Source organism: Thunnus maccoyii, chromosome 17, assembly GCF_910596095.1.
Source record: "Thunnus maccoyii chromosome 17, fThuMac1.1, whole genome shotgun sequence".
NCBI classification, from domain to species: domain Eukaryota; kingdom Metazoa; phylum Chordata; class Actinopteri; order Scombriformes; family Scombridae; genus Thunnus; species Thunnus maccoyii.
In genome coordinates, this window is record NC_056549.1 from 14,083,518 (window position 1) to 14,098,749 (window position 15,232).

At 40.9% G+C, this 15,232-nt stretch overlaps 3 protein-coding genes across 9 annotated transcripts in view; 2 read left to right on the forward strand and 1 right to left on the reverse strand.

Annotated features, from left to right (window-relative positions):
* lpin1b (lipin 1b) overlaps positions 1-3,261 on the forward strand; it is a 20,386-nt gene extending 17,125 nt beyond the window's left edge. For all 6 annotated transcript variants that reach the window (XM_042390335.1, XM_042390334.1, XM_042390336.1 and 3 more), the window contains 5 exons: positions 432-518; positions 747-899; positions 1,016-1,130; positions 1,308-1,411; positions 1,503-3,261. In XM_042390335.1, coding sequence (XP_042246269.1) covers positions 432-518; positions 747-899; positions 1,016-1,130; positions 1,308-1,411; positions 1,503-1,677 — 634 coding nt within the window. In that variant the 3' untranslated portion in view covers positions 1,678-3,261. The remainder of the gene's footprint in view (positions 1-431; positions 519-746; positions 900-1,015; positions 1,131-1,307; positions 1,412-1,502) is intronic.
* Positions 3,262-4,330: 1,069 nt separating this feature from the next.
* On the forward strand, positions 4,331-12,444 carry gnpat2 (glyceronephosphate O-acyltransferase 2). Its single transcript, XM_042390260.1, has 16 exons — positions 4,331-4,435; positions 5,293-5,493; positions 5,579-5,755; positions 6,007-6,136; positions 6,247-6,374; positions 6,456-6,531; positions 6,742-6,893; positions 7,158-7,288; positions 8,386-8,627; positions 9,167-9,424; positions 9,502-9,581; positions 9,757-9,903; positions 11,098-11,194; positions 11,296-11,389; positions 11,508-11,569; positions 11,698-12,444. The coding sequence occupies exons 1-16, from the start codon at positions 4,424-4,426 to the stop codon at positions 11,748-11,750; spliced, it is 2,040 nt and encodes a 679-aa protein (XP_042246194.1). The 5' UTR covers positions 4,331-4,423; the 3' UTR covers positions 11,751-12,444.
* A 150-nt stretch (positions 12,445-12,594) lies between these two features.
* LOC121882209 lies at positions 12,595-15,232 on the reverse strand. Of its 2 annotated transcripts, XM_042390265.1 has the most exons (5): positions 15,171-15,232; positions 14,462-14,509; positions 14,039-14,119; positions 13,764-13,811; positions 12,595-13,223 (listed from the first exon to the last, which is right to left on the reverse strand). In XM_042390265.1, the coding sequence occupies exons 1-5, from the start codon at positions 15,175-15,177 to the stop codon at positions 12,706-12,708; spliced, it is 702 nt and encodes a 233-aa protein (XP_042246199.1). In that variant the 5' UTR covers positions 15,178-15,232; the 3' UTR covers positions 12,595-12,705. The 2 variants fall into 2 exon arrangements, with proteins under 2 accessions (XP_042246199.1, XP_042246200.1); XM_042390266.1 differs by lacking the exons at positions 13,764-13,811; positions 15,171-15,232 and having other exon boundaries at positions 14,462-14,872.

Here is a 15,232-nt window from a genome sequence, read left to right on the forward strand (position 1 = left end):
ATACGACATACTTTGAGTTAGTTTGGATTTAAATTGAAGATATGGCCCCAAATGGCCGGGTCATCTGTAAGCTGTGCACCTCACTGCCCTGAATAACTTTTTAATGACTAATAGTGTTCGGTATGTTGAAATAATCTTTTCACAACAGTTTCATTTGTTGTGCTCGTTCACTGCTGATTATGAAGCTGTTTTCCATTTCCCTCTGAAGTTTAAACACGCTGCTTTTTGCACGCTAAGATTTAATCTTTTAGTTTTTCCCAGAAAAATGAATAGCAGGGAGTGAACAGGTGTTCAGCACTTTTTGATTAAATAATATTCAACCTCTTAATCTAAAACAAGAGCTTCTCTCAACACGATTTTTCGTAATATTTTTAACACTAAAGAAGAGTTACTTATGTGTCCAAATCTCACATGTATGTGTTTGTCTTCAGGTCAGACACCTTGGGTCATATCCTGCCCACACTGGGGAAGGACTGGACCCACCAGGGCATTGCACAACTCTACCACAAAGTCAGCCAGTAAGCACTCATCTATGAATAGAACACCAGATGTGAATTACGGTCAATCAAACAAAGCACAAAGGAACAAACAATTCTAGCAAATTCAAACTGGAAGCAATTATTTTCCAACATAACTGATTGCCTGTCTCATATCACTCTCATATGAGTAAAACAGTTTTGTTGTTATCGCCAGTAATAATCATTATTTATGCACATGACTAATGTTTTTTTCTCTCTTTCCATCAGAAATGGCTACAAGTTCCTGTACTGTTCAGCTCGAGCTATTGGCATGGCGGACATGACCAGAGGTTACCTCCACTGGGTCAATGAGAGAGGCACCATGCTTCCTATGGGCCCTGTGCTTCTGAGCCCCAGCAGCCTCTTTTCAGCTCTGCACAGGTATGAAAAGGGGCTTAAACAGGACACATCAGACACTGACTTGAGCATTGTTGTACTGTACTGATTGTGGTTTGCTGATATAGTCTCTGTGGTGTGTCTGCGTGTGTCTTTGACAGGGAGGTGATTGAGAAGAAGCCAGAGAAGTTCAAGGTGGAGTGTCTCACTGATATCAAGAACCTCTTCTACCCCAACACACAGCCTTTCTACGCAGCGTTTGGCAACAGACCAACGGTACACACACACATCTGCATGTTATATACAATATAATTCATGGTGTTTTTTTGTATGCATTTATCAAACAGACACTGGGTTATTTAAATGTAATTACTGATGCTCAGTATAGAATTAAGAAGTTTAAGTTAGATGTAAATTATCTCTATTTATTGTAATTCTCTTTTATATCTGCAGGATGTATATTCTTATAAAGAAGTAGGAGTCCCACTGAACAGGATTTTTACAGTAAACCCCAAAGGCGAGCTGGTGCAGGAGCATGCCAAGACCAACATCTCATCGTAAGTCCTGCATCCAGTTTGCTTGGTCTATATTAGAGAAAATGTTCAGTTTGCTCATTAAACGTGTCGCATCCTCCTCTCCTCTCCCTAGTTACGTACGTCTGGGTGAGGTGGTGGACCACGTGTTTCCCCTGAAGATGCGAGCCTCCTCCTCAGACTTCCCCTGCTCAGACACCTACAGCCACTTCACCTACTGGAGGGAGCAGCTCCCCCGGGTGGACCATCAGGGAACTACACCTCCGCAGACTCCCAGCCCTGGCAGCTGACTACCTGTGGCCTGCTGAGTGGCTCGCAGCAGGCAGAGCACTGACTGACTGATGGTGTGCTTGAGATGTCATTTAGACAGTAATGGTTACATACGTGTGTGTGATATGACGTTGTAGATTTTTTTGTAGAAGACCGAGCACTTTTAGTGCACAGCTGAGAGCTACATCAGTAGGCTTATCTGCTGTGAATAGTCTTATAACGCACAAGATGGATGTAAGCGCACTTTTATTAAAAGAGGGCCGCTGTGGCCTTCGGACTAGATGTATGTATATGAGAAATAATAGTAATTTATTCAGGCAGCTTAGCACATATTATTTCGGAGTGAGCGTTGACCTTCTAGACTATTTATGCACACGGTTGCATACTGTATCTAACAGACATACCTATGGCATCTGTTCAGAAGTGCATCAGACAGAAAACAACCATATTGCAAGTCACTTAAACTTGTGCCAAATGCTCAATGCAGAATTTATTTTCTTACTCTGAACTTTTCCAGTCAAGACTGTTACACTTTACAGATTGTTCAATCAGCATGGAAATGCAAATATGTACGTGCAAGTAGTTCATTCTACTTCATAGCAACATATGTGTGTGTGTGTGTGAATCATGGGTCCGTTTGAAAGAGTCAGTATTAGTTATAGTACACTCAAATGTACTACAGAGCACACGTGCGTATGAATGAACGTCATGTAGTTTGATATTAAAACGTGTCAAGAGCTTTTATGGGCGAGTCCCGATGAAAGGTATAAAGAGTTTCAAATGAATATTTATTGTTGAGAGAAAGTGATGCAAACAAGTGAACGGAATGCACAACATTTTTCAGTCATATCCATCAGTTTTCTCTAAAAAAGTGAGCTGAGTTGCTGAATCATTTTTATTTTTCTATCTAAATCATGCAGTGTGTGTGTGTGTGTTGTGATTAGAATTGTATGTAATTTCTGTGGTGGCCTTCATGAAATGCCTTTTAATTTATTCCTCCAATTACAGGTCCTACAGTTCAACACATTGATCATCATGTCTACATGACTGAGATTATGCTCATGTTGTATTTATTTCACCTGATTAGAAACTGACTGGTGAACAAATGTAGCTTACCCTTGTGTTTTAACATGAACCCATTTGTTCTTTTACAGTAGCTTTTACTGCCTTTCCCTCTGTAATATCACTCCAAATGAATAATTGACCTTTTTCTAAGTTACAGACATACATAAGTTACAGTATTTCTCATAATACCACAGATAATATGAGGTTAATAATATGGGGAAATGTTTTGTTTTTCAGTACAAGCTGCTATAATGGTGATCTGTGGGTTTATTGTGAATATGCTCCCCTCAATAGTTTCATCAAAGTAGGTGTGAGTAAGCCTATAGTTTATGAGAGATGATGTGTATATATGCTTTAAATATGGTATTATTCTTTCCATGAAAGAGCTCAAATAGCCTCAAAGCTTTCTGTATTTTTTGCCTTAACTGTGAACATTATGATCAATAATTAGCTCAGTCACTCCCTCCACTCTCTGTTGTTGACCAGTTCACTGTTAAATTGGTGTAATCAAACTCAATAAAAAATGCCTTGGTACAGCAGTGAGTGTGTTAATCTTTATTTACCACAACATTACAGATCTTCTCACCACAATGACAGCTCCTTCACTTGCATAATTCATATTCAGCTTTCTTGTAACCACAATAAGGCCTTCAGACAGATGGGCAATGACAACTTGTTCTAAAACATGTGAGCAGAAACTCTGACTTTTAGCATTAAAGGTCAGTAGCCACTCCTTGGGTAATGGAGGAGTTTAGTTGAGCCTTTGGGCAGAGTGGATAGAAGGATGGAGGCTCACAGTATGTAGGATTACATCTGTCCAGCTTCCAGCTAGCAAGTTTCTGCTCAATTTATGAGCAATTAATCAAATCAATTGCAATTCATTTAAAGAACCCCTACAGATGTGTTTTAAGACACATAAATACTCTGCTATGAGTAATAATTTATGTCTAATATGGTTTGTAGTTCAGTTATGTTGTTAAAATCCTTCTTCTCCCTCACTGAAAATTCCATAATCTGTGAATATGCAAATATTTTTCATTTCAAAAGTCTAACTGCTGGACACAATATGTCTCCAACTTCAATGAAAATTGCAGTGTCCAGTATGTGCACTATAGGCTTCAAGTTTCCACATCCCATTAGTGCAAAGTCCATATTGCAACACTATTGGCTAAAAAACTAGCTGTGATGTCACAAATCACGCTTTTATTTCTGCACCTTGAACTGACGGAACAAGAAGAAAAACACATTTATGACCGGAGGGGGACTTTGATTACTCTCAACTACACTGCAATTAATTTGACTATAATTCAATTACACTTTAATTAATACATTTTTAATTACTTAAACTATGTGCACGTCTTACATCCTAGAAAAATGATTAGTTTCTGTCAGAGAAGAGAATCATTGCTTTAACCCAGTATGAGACATTTACTTGTTCAGATATCTGTCGGAAACAGCAGTTCTTCACAACTCCGCTGTTCTCAGTTCCTGGTATTTCATAAACTCGTGCTGAATAGTGTTATTGAAGAACAATTCAGTTCTGCATATTACAATATGCGGGAGGAGTCTCCAAAATCCAGCGCCACCATTGGCCTGAGTTCCGCACTACGCAGGGAGTATCGAAGCAGGCTCTCATGTACCGAAAACGAAAGCTGAGAAAGGGACAGACACCTGAGAGTTTTGTGTATGTTCCGGTAAATAATGACGAACACGGTAAGACACCAGCAAACACCTTTTGATATTAGTGTTTTTTTCCAACCGACACACTTCTTGCATCCTTTCAGTCCGGTTTTCTTTGTGATTCTTGTGCACAGTGTGAGCTCATACGTTATTTAAAAGTTAACAGTGACTATAAATGATTAAGTACATGACATCGAGAGTCGAGAGTGACTGAACAGGTTACATTTGTTGCGTTTTCTGTGGTTGTCAGGTTGCGGTTATTATTTAGCCGTAAAAAGTCCACATTGTCCATGAGGCCTTTAAGCTGCTGAAACTTTGACCTACTTAACATATTCATTGATGTTGCTTCATACCAGCCAGCATTAGCTGCTACAGCACAGACTGCAGATAGGGGAGTCAGTGTTGTTTCTCTTCATTATTGGATGAAAACCATCACAGCCCGAAACGTTTGATAGTGTAGTTTTTCTACATTATAATTTTTTGTTTTGTAGCTCTGCTAAAAGAATTTTTCATCATTAAATTAAAGTTTTTCTTCTTTTTACTCTAAAATTTTTATGAAGATGTAGAGAATAAAATACAAATTATACAACTGTATTTGAAATGTGGTCTTCTTAGGACAAATATTAATTAAATAACCTGAATGTTTTTTGTTAATAAACTAGTTTATGTTCTGTATTGCTGGATTGCTACAGCAGCTGGTAATTCCCCAAAATAAGTTCTACTTTCTCTTTATTTCCTCTCACATAGTCACACCTAGGACATCAGCCATGTTTCTGATCTATCTACCAATTTTTCTATTCTATCTTGCCATGCTTTTGTTCTTTTTTAATGTATTTAAAGAGTCAAACATAACATTCAGCCTTCAACATAAACATGACTGTGTCCTCCAGTATAGGGAGTCAGGCAGAGCAGGCCTGGAAGATGACAAGGAGTTTGTGGATATATTGGAGGAGAGGAGAAACAGCAGTGATCTTGGCCATGCCTTCAGGACTTTCAGCCCCCACCCGTACAAAGGAGCAACCCCCTGCTCCTCGGGCGACCTCAACAAAGCCGTGCTGGACTCCCAGTATTTAAACTACATGACCAAGCAGGTGGGATTGTGTGATTTGAAAAGATGCTCATTAACAGGGAAGTTTCACTCTGTAGCTTCAGTTTTCTTGGTGCATCCCTCCTCAGATCGCCATGGAGACGGGGTCATCAGTGGAGGCGGTGAAAGAAGAGGCTCGTGTGATTATGGAGGAGATGTCTCAAAACCTGCAGCTGGGTTTTATCAGGCTGATGGGCTACACGCTCAGCAAGGTGTTCAAGAGAGTCTTCAGCAGCATCTTTGTCAACATGGAAGGACTCAACGCGGTCAGAACTGACTACTAATCAATACTTTCAGTACTGTCAGCTACAGTACTAGCTAAAATTTACTGCTCCTAACTAGTTGTTGACCTGTTTTTTCATACACTCTAGATCGTAAAGGCTCAGATCACCTAAATCACAAAAAACTTTCTCAAGAAAAATTGCTTCTTAGAAAGAATACTTTTCCCAAACTGCTGCTGATACAGTAATTTCTCATTTTTTTCCTGAAACTTCTTTCATGTCTCTGTCCATTGCAGCTCCAACAAGCCATCCAAGACAGTCCTGTGATCCTGATGCCCAATCACAGGAGCTATGTGGACTTCTTGGTTATCTCCTACATCCTGTTCACCTATGACATCCCAGTACCGGTCATCGCTGCAGGAATTCGCAAGTATCTATTTAGGTTCAAAGAGCAGAAAACTACTACAAAATCTCAAGTTGTTGTTTCAGCTACAGGCTCTCACTTCTGTTTTTCTCTCTCCTCCTCCATTGTAAAGCTCTTGCAGGGATGAAGATGGTCGGGGAGATACTGCGCCGCTCTGGAGCTTTCTTTATCCGACGTGCCATTGGCTCTGACAAACTGTACTGGGCAGTGTTGTCAGAATATGTCAAAACCATTGTCAGGGTGAGACACAATGAGCTGGTAGTATACAGTATATGACTGTCTGTAAAGGGCACTTCCAACAGTTTACTGTGTTTTCTGTAGAGAGGGTTTGCTCCTGTGGAGTTTTACGTCGAAGGCTTCCGGAGTCGCACGCTGAAGTCTCTGACGCCCAAGTTAGGTGAGTGTCTGCATGTTGACACTTTGCTAGTGTGCATCCCAGAGTGGGAAATTGTCTCTTTGTCAGATATCTGTTCATTTTGGGGAATTGTGGTCTTTGCTGCTTGAGGCTCATTTTTGTTAAGTGGTGAAATTCAAACATGGCTACAGTACTTTCAGTTTGTTTAATTTAAGCCTCTGTGTGTGTTTCTGTGTCTGCGTGTATCTGCAGGTATGATGCACATGGTGCTGGAGCCCTACTTTAAAGGTGAGGTGTATGACATCTCATTAGTGCCCATTAGTATCAGCTATGACCGAGTGCTGGAGGAATCCCTGCTCGCCCAGGAGTTATTGGGAGTCCCTAAACCCAAAGAAAGCACCATGGTACGTCCCAGTCACATCACTGACGTCATAATCAACTCATTCTAACATGAAGCATGCTGCAGTGTGTCAGCTGCAAACCCAACAGTATAAGATAGAGTGATGTCAGAAAAAATATATGCAGTTCAAGATGGTTCAACAGCTTTCAGCATCCACTGAAATCTATCCATCACAACCTCATTAGTATTGGTCAGATGGGGTCATGCATTAATAAAGTTGATCATTTCCTGCTCATGATTCACTTGTAACCTTGCTCTTTCTCTGCAGGGTTTGCTGAAGGCTAGCAGAGTTCTGCAGGAAAATTATGGCAGCTTGCATGTGAACTTTGGCCGTCCTTTGTCGGTCAGACAGCTGTGTCAGGGGAAAATAGACCGCTGCCAGTACAACCTCATACCCAGGTAGATAACTTCATTATATATTTCAAAACTGTAGAGGTTACTCCTGCATATAGAGTAGGGATTTCTGGAGCATGGTATGGAGAAGGAAAGAACTCTTCACACTTCACTTCACACTTTTAGCGTGTTTGGATTAGATTGTTTCATAATAATTGGACAAAATCTCACAAGAATCAAACAAAAAATGTAACTGAAAATGAATAAGAATAATTTGACACCAAAACATGACCTCAAAGGCAAAACTTGCCAGATTTAATTACAATATTCTCCACTTTTCTTTCACTAATGAGGATTTCTCTTTTGCTCTCACATTTTTCAGTTTCACTGCTTAATTTTTCAGTTTTGTACCACTTGTTGCTCATCCAGACCCCTGACCCGTCCCTCCAAAAGTAATTCAGCAATAGGGATACAGCTATAAAATACCTACACGAGAAATTTGTGTCAGAATTGAAAAATTCAGCTGCAAAGCTGTAAAAAGTGACCACAGAAGAGAAATCAGTGACAAAAGTGGGGAATATTGTAATCAGATGTGGCACTCTTGTGCAGTTTTATTGCATGTTTTGCCTTAGAGGTAATTTTTTGGTTTCAAATTATTTTTTCATTTTCAATGATTTTTTTGTTTGATTCTGGGAATATTTCATTCAGTTATTATGTAACAAATCTAATCTCATAGTAGTATAAAGAACAACTTTGTTATGAGCCTTCATCGGGGTCCACATACCACATACTACAAAAAACATTTTCATAAATGGGATACTCACTCATCATTTTCATTTTGCATACAGTAGATATTATACCTGCTTCTTTTCCTGTCTTGAAGGTTTTTGAATTTTAGAGACTATGCTCTTTAAATAGTATAAATCCTGTATACAGTGTATGAATATTTGGAAAAGTGTAAAGCTAAGATTTAAACACACTGCCTTCAATTTGATTCGCAGTAATGTGACAGATTATTAGAAGTATTAGTAGTAGTCACAAAAAGCTATTGCTTCCAACTCATTTTCATGAAATGTTGATTTCTTACACGAAACAGGAAGAAATCTCTGTGTCGCATCCACCTCCACCTTTCCCCTCCTCCTTTACTGTATATCCATTCACAGGGATCTTCCTCAGATGCCCACTCCAGAGGCCCAGTCCTGTGTGAACTGGCTGGTTCATCTGATGGTGCGAATCCAAGAGGAGGGCTCTCTCACCAGCCCCTGGTCCCTCATGGCCTGCCTGTTGCTCCAGACGCCTATCGCAGTCCTAACAGAAACTGGTCTGCTGTGGCAACAGCACACAGAGAAAACCCTCTGGCTCAAGAAGCTGGCGCTAACCTTCGGGGCTCGCCTGAACTGGCCTGGTGGGTTTTTATACCTTTACTACATGTATTATCTTTTTTACTTCAATTAAATTTAGTACAAAGGTAACTGCATCAAGCTTGAGCACATGATTTGGATATTCTTTACTAAAGCTTACTTTCACATCCCTTTTTTGACCAGTAGGTGGCATTTGCATGTTGCGTTACAAGTGTAACAGATAAAGTTAATGCAGGAAAGTAACTGAGTGGCTGAATCTGACACCGTCTCACTTCAGGACACTAAATACAAACCGGTTTGTAGTAGATCAGACAGATTAGATGAATGTGAGTTGGCACAAGCATTCACATTCACTTAGGAGATCTTCAGTGGATTAATGCACTTTAAGCAACTTATCCTAAGAAGACCCCACTGAACTGTCTCACTTTTCAGCTCTCGTGTATGAATGCACATACAGACACACAAACACACACAAATTCATACTGTAGAAGCCACTCTGAGGCTGATGTGGCCCTCTTAGACTCAAAAATACTATTACACAACTCGGATTTTGTCTGACGCTCATGTATTCCTCACGCTGCAGGACAAGTACCCGACTCAGACGTGATGTCATCCACCGTGGCTCTTCACCGCTCCGCCGTTCTGCACAAAGCGGGGCGTGTCTACCTGGTTCAGGAGGAAGAGCCTGCAAGGCAGCATCCAATCAGCCCAGAGGAGGGCGTAGTCAGGACGGCGGCGGCGGTGCTGATGCTGGTCTCCTACAGGAATCAGACACTGCACGTGTTTGTTCGCCCTGCCCTGCTCGCGATTGCCATACACGTCACAAAGAGCACACAGAGAGGTGAATGTTACATGCAATATATTCCTGAACCGATACATAACGCTATAAACTGAAGCGTGTTTCCATTCTGTTTGCAGATGAGCTCTTTAGCTTCTTCTGCTTCCTACAGGACGTCTTCTCCAATGAGTTCATCTTCATCCCTGGCAAGTCATCTCAGGTAAAGGTCTCTTCATCTCACCATCTCAGAACAAAGGTCGTGATTCTTGCCCCGTTAAACTGTGAGATCAGCAAACTGCCTACTTGAGAATATAAAGTTGGTTAATCTGAATTGTGATTAAGCTGTGACATCTTGTTGTTGATACTGTGTCAATGTCTGTTTCTCCATCTATCAGGACTTTGAGGAGGCATGTTTCCTCCTGAAGAAATGTGGAGCGCTCCACTTCAGTCAACAGGAAGTGACAGTGTCGGAAGCAGAGGCAGGCCTGGAGGTGTTGTCCTTCCTGCGGGCACTTCTACAACCCTTCATAGACTCTTATCAGGTCTTTTGATCATAATAGCTCATTACTGTATGCACTCAGATCAGTTTGTGTTTTTTTTGGTGGGAAGAGGGCGCAGTGAAGAACATTTTATATCAGCAGGTTCAGTCAGCATCACAGAGCTCTGATTTCTCTTTATAAACTTTTTGGTTTGATTTGGTGCTTCATTTGAATACAATTCCTGTCATTGATCACATTCAGCACCTGGAATTTGGGTAATTAAAATCAAAACAAAAACAATTAGTTTTATCAATTTAGTTTCTAAGCAGATGCTAATTTATACAGCAGTTTCCTTGAAAGAACTGCTCTGTTTAATTAAAACTTTCAGAAAAAAAAAAAAATTAAGGCCAGAACCCAATGAAAATCTTTTCTAAAGTCCTGACTACAGTTCTGGTTACAGTAACACTTGATCACACTAGATTTTTCCCTCCCTGTGCTCCTTTAAAGCAGGTGATTGTAATGTTAGTGTTAGTACAGTATTAATACAGTATATTGTAAATACACTCACTGAGCACTTTATTAGGAACACCTGTACATCTAATGCCAGTAATAAATAATAATAATAAAAAGGTGATCATTCTACTTTCTGTTTATTATTGAGGTCGTAGTTGGTGGCGGTATATTGGAGTGCATTATATTGAAAATCTTTTCTAGTATTTTGTCTACCCCATTAACATACATGAGGGGGGCAAAATATTAGGAACTTTTCAATATGATGCACTCCAGCACACCACCACTACAACCTCAATAATAAACATAAAGTAGAATTATCAACAAAAACTGAAAATGTATCAGCTTCATGAAAGTAGAGTTTATGGTAGAGCTGCTGGATTGCATTAGATTGCACAGGTGTTCCTAATAAAGCGCTCAGTGAGTAGACTCATCTGTATGGTGGAGGTTTCAATGTAATTAGAGGCATTCCTCTGCTACTGAAAGATGCTGTTACACCTGTTCTGGCTGACAATGCCATGAGACATGGTATGATGCTGAGAATCATATAAATCTCATTTGCATATATCAAGTTTTGAAATGATTTAAACACAAAGCCGGCTTCAACACACCTTCCCACAAATCTGCCATTATTGCTTTAGTTCAAACATTCCTCCATGACACAATAGAGTGACAGCGTGTGGAAAACAGTAGTAAAAATATAAGGTTTATGTTCTTCGGCTTGATCAGATGTGTTTTTATGTCCAGGTGATGTTCAGGTACCTTTATGAAGAAGTTCATGTGATCTCTGAGAAAGACTTCCTACCTGCTGTGCGGAGCCTGGCTACAAAGCTCATCCTTTCAGGTAAAACAGGAAAGTGTAAGAAATGACCTCTTGACCTCATCTCCCCCTGTTGAGCTCTTACCAGCGAATCAGAGCTGCATTATCATCTCTACATGTTGCAGGTGAGCTTCACACCTACGAAGCCCTCTCATCTGATACGCAAAAGAACGTTTTGTCAGCTCTGCGGAGACTGGAGGCTGTGACAAAGTTGAGGACGTGAGTAATGAGATCAGCCCCTGCAAATCTGTTTGGTTTTAAGCTCATTTTCTTTGGTGGTTGAGAAGCTGTCTGTATTTCCGATGCCAAAATTATACATGCAAGTATCTCTTTATAGGTCCGAGCAGAATGAATACAGTGTTGACAAAGCAGCTGTCAGAAGGATCGGAGACATACTCTGTAAGTCTGTTTACCTCAAATCTGACTTATTTTTTGATGAAGATATGGTAGATGCAGATGAAAACTTTGCCGTTCTTCCATTAAAAACTCTTTCATTGACTTAAATACCCTTCCCTCTCTCACTGTAGCTGGGAAAATCCCTCCCCAGATGCTCCAGACTACACCTGACGCAAGACTTTAGTCTCTGCTGGAACCGATCCATCTTCAGTATCAGCCCGCAGTCCGGTTTAGCCCTACTTCACCCTTCCTCCTCTCCGTCCTCTTCCTCCTGTACCTCTATGCAGTCTTCAGTAGAATCGCTGCACTGTCACTCTGCACTCTGAGCCCTCAGACAAAATACTTCATCCTGGATGCCAACCTGGCTGTTTTCCACTCTTTGAACACCCACTACCTCCCACTCCCGGTGTTCTTGCTTTCATCTCTTACAGATCTGACAGACAGGGACAAGATAAAGTTAAAAGATGGTGAACTGATACTGATATTGTTGTATTGCTGATCTAGTTTGATGGTTGTAATCAGTTGATGAAGGAAGACGCTACTTAGATCAAAACAGCACACAAGTGATGCCTGTGTGTTGAGAAAGTGAATTATAACTATTTTAATCATTAATACTGTGTTAATGTATTTTGAACATTATGTCCTAGATTTGTTGTCGATTGACAAGACTGGAATGGCTAATTTAGAAAAAGATTTCTGGTATAGAAAGTGCAATTAAATGGTAAACACTGAATTATGACACTTGATTGTATGGACATTAATATATAAATGTTTACAATATAGATATATGTAAAGATCTGAATCATGTAACAATGTGAAATACCATAACCCATTACAGATGTGAGGTTTCAGTTGTTTGAGACATTTATTTTAACTTCTTTACATCTCAATAAATGTAAAACAAATGTAACAAAATGCACCATAGATTCTTAATCTTTTTTTCTCACTTAAATATAATCTTTTCTCTTATTCTGTTTCATACTTTCAACAACAGTGAGTGAAAACAGAAGGTCAAAGTTCAACCTCCTTTCATCTGGCATTCATCACTCAACACTTTGCCTGCAGCTGTAACCCTCAGCAGTTAAAAGAAGGCCTCTTATGTGCCAATTACCCAGCATACTGTTTTACATGGACAGAGATTATCTATACACAGGTGGCACGTCAACCTTGATGCGTAAAGCGCTGACAGGGTCTTGACAGAACACCGAGATGTATTCCAACACTTTTGAATTTAGCTTTTTCTCGCTCTCTTTGGCTCTGACTCGCTCTTTGTCCCATCTCTCCTTCTCGCCGTTCATTTGGGAGAACAGGTTGATCTGGATGGTGCGTAGCGTGGCTGCCAGGACGTAAAAGCCTCCCTGCAGCATGTGGCAGAAGGCGGCGCCCACGCTGAGCGCTGCGCCCATCAGGTTGGGCACCGTCTCGCACACCACACACATGCCCTCCAGGAAGTGCAGCGTGCCTTTCCTGGCCAGGGGCTGGCCTTGGTGGTGGTAGCCGTGGGGAGATGGGGTTTGCTGGGCATTGTTGATCAGGTACCTCGCGCAGTCGGCGAAGTGCGTGGCGGCTCGGCGCAGCGGGAGCAGGGCCAGGTACAGGTGACAAGCAGCTTTGGTCAGAGCATGGAAGAGCAGCCGCAGCTCAAGCACGGCGTTGCCTGGAGATAAGAGGGTAACGTGGTCAGCTAAAGTCTAATTTAACACTGTGGCTAATGTCAGCAACCATTACAAACAGCGTCTGCCACTGGATTAAAGTGTTCATCAGCCATGTGGGCGGCTGCGATCAACTGGGCACGCAATGCGCGTCTTTACGCGCGCCCCTCAGCACGGGACCCATCATTTGATAAAATGACCAATATCACACATCCTTTCGTCTGCAATAGAGGCTAAACACTTGGATTACCTCCTGTTGCAGTTTCACATGGTGTCTTGAAACAATAATACACAGGGGCCACTAGAGTAATTAGTCCCAAAACAAAACCCAATAAGCTTTTGAAGACATTGGAATTGTCTCGCCACAGTAACATGTTTAAATAAAACCCACAGATTAAATTAGGCCTTCTTAGTTAATTAGTAAAATGTACTCTGCACTAAATATCTCCTGAAAGTTTTAGTGGGTGACATGGTCTGCTGCACCTGCGGCAGCGTTTATTCTCAATTTGTGCGTAAAATTCATTCAAAGGCCATAATTTCCTGACCTAAGTGTGTCATGCATCCGACATCTCCCAAATCAGTTCTCGGCAACGCTGAAAGGAAAAACAATTCATGTTTTAGTTACCCTTCAAGATACCATTACTGTAAAGTGATGTACTATTTGAGATTATACAAATCCTTTAAAGCGCACATGATTCGAGGAATAGGTTTTATTTTTAGACTGTCGATTTGTGAAAGCTGTTTCCACCCTAAAAATAGTAAACTTGTGCCACACGGTTTCTTGAACGCTTCCAAATCTCTGCTAACCATTTTCTCTTACCGTCTATAAAGCAGAAAATCCAGAGCAGGGCAATACTTGCTGCCAACGAAGTCCACCAATCCATGTAGCCTCCCCCCTGTCCTGGACCCGAAAGGAAGAAAACAGAGAAAATCCCAAATTATGATCTGGCCAAGCCCTGCCCTGCCTTTACGCAGTTAATACCTAAACATTAAGTAGTCGCATTCTCCGCAGGTGTCGGGAGTGTTGCAGCCTCTGCGGAACACCTTGAAAGTGCACCTCAGGTGTCAATAGGCGCATTAAGAGCAACAGGCTACGAGTCTTTAACCTACTGCACCTCATAGTGTCTCACCGCTAGATACAACTCCTCAGACATGCACCTTTGTTGTTTCCACTGTGCAAAAAAGACACATTTGCACCATTTTAAGCGAAAAAAAACCCCATCAAACATACCGTATTTCTCACCTATATCATGTTGCAATTTTTCAATCTGTCCTCCGCTTTGCTTCTGGTCTGTTGGAGACATGATTTACTAGATGCCATTCAAGACTCCCTTAAAGAAAGCTATTATTTCTATGCTCTAAGGAGAGGATACCTCACTTCCAACTTCTCAGCCTGTACAAATATAACCTAGTATGGGTTTATAGCCTACTACCTGGGATGTATATCCTCAGTCTGCGCCCAAGTTTGTGTAGACACACGTGAGTGCCAGACAAGGTGTCACCTTGCCAAAAATAGATAGACTAGTGGACGTTTTTGGCTTATGGCTCCATAAATAAAGCAACGTCTACCTGGAACCCCTCCTCACACATTGCATTGTCTACCAACTAAATGGAAGAGGACATAACTTTTAGAGGCTTTAGGAGATAAAATACAGTATTTCACAATAAATAAAGCAAAGATTTTTTGGAAAATTTGAAAAAAAAAAACCCAACATTTTGTGTGTCAGAAGTGGGTTTTTTTCTGTTGTCCTCTCCTGCCCAATCATCTCGCGACCCCTCAGATTAATCCAGCGACCCTTTGTGGGGATGCCGACCCCCCAGGTTGGGAAACACTGGACTAGTTACTATTGAGAATAAACATAAAAGGGGGAAGTAATTGGAAAATTCAGGATCTCTATGCTATATCTCTGTGCACTTTATAACACTTATTGTAGGCCTATTTTCTACTTTACCGTGCATGTCCGAGAAAATTAGTCCATATTTTGCAGTTTAAGTGTCACATGACAACTTTTTA

Excerpts from the sequence above, each read along its gene's own strand:
- gnpat2 (XM_042390260.1), top strand. Across the intron at positions 6,137-6,246 it reads GGTCATCGCTGCAGGAATTC|CTCTTGCAGGGATGAAGATG; the intron begins GCAAGTATCTAT and ends TCCATTGTAAAG. Across the intron at positions 11,195-11,295 it reads TACAAAGCTCATCCTTTCAG|GTGAGCTTCACACCTACGAA; the intron begins GTAAAACAGGAA and ends TACATGTTGCAG.
- LOC121882209 (XM_042390265.1), bottom strand. Across the intron at positions 14,120-14,461 it reads AAAATTGCAACATGATATAG|GACAGGGGGGAGGCTACATG; the intron begins GTGAGAAATACG and ends TTTCGGGTCCAG. Across the intron at positions 13,812-14,038 it reads GATTTTCTGCTTTATAGACG|CGTTGCCGAGAACTGATTTG; the intron begins GTAAGAGAAAAT and ends TTTTCCTTTCAG.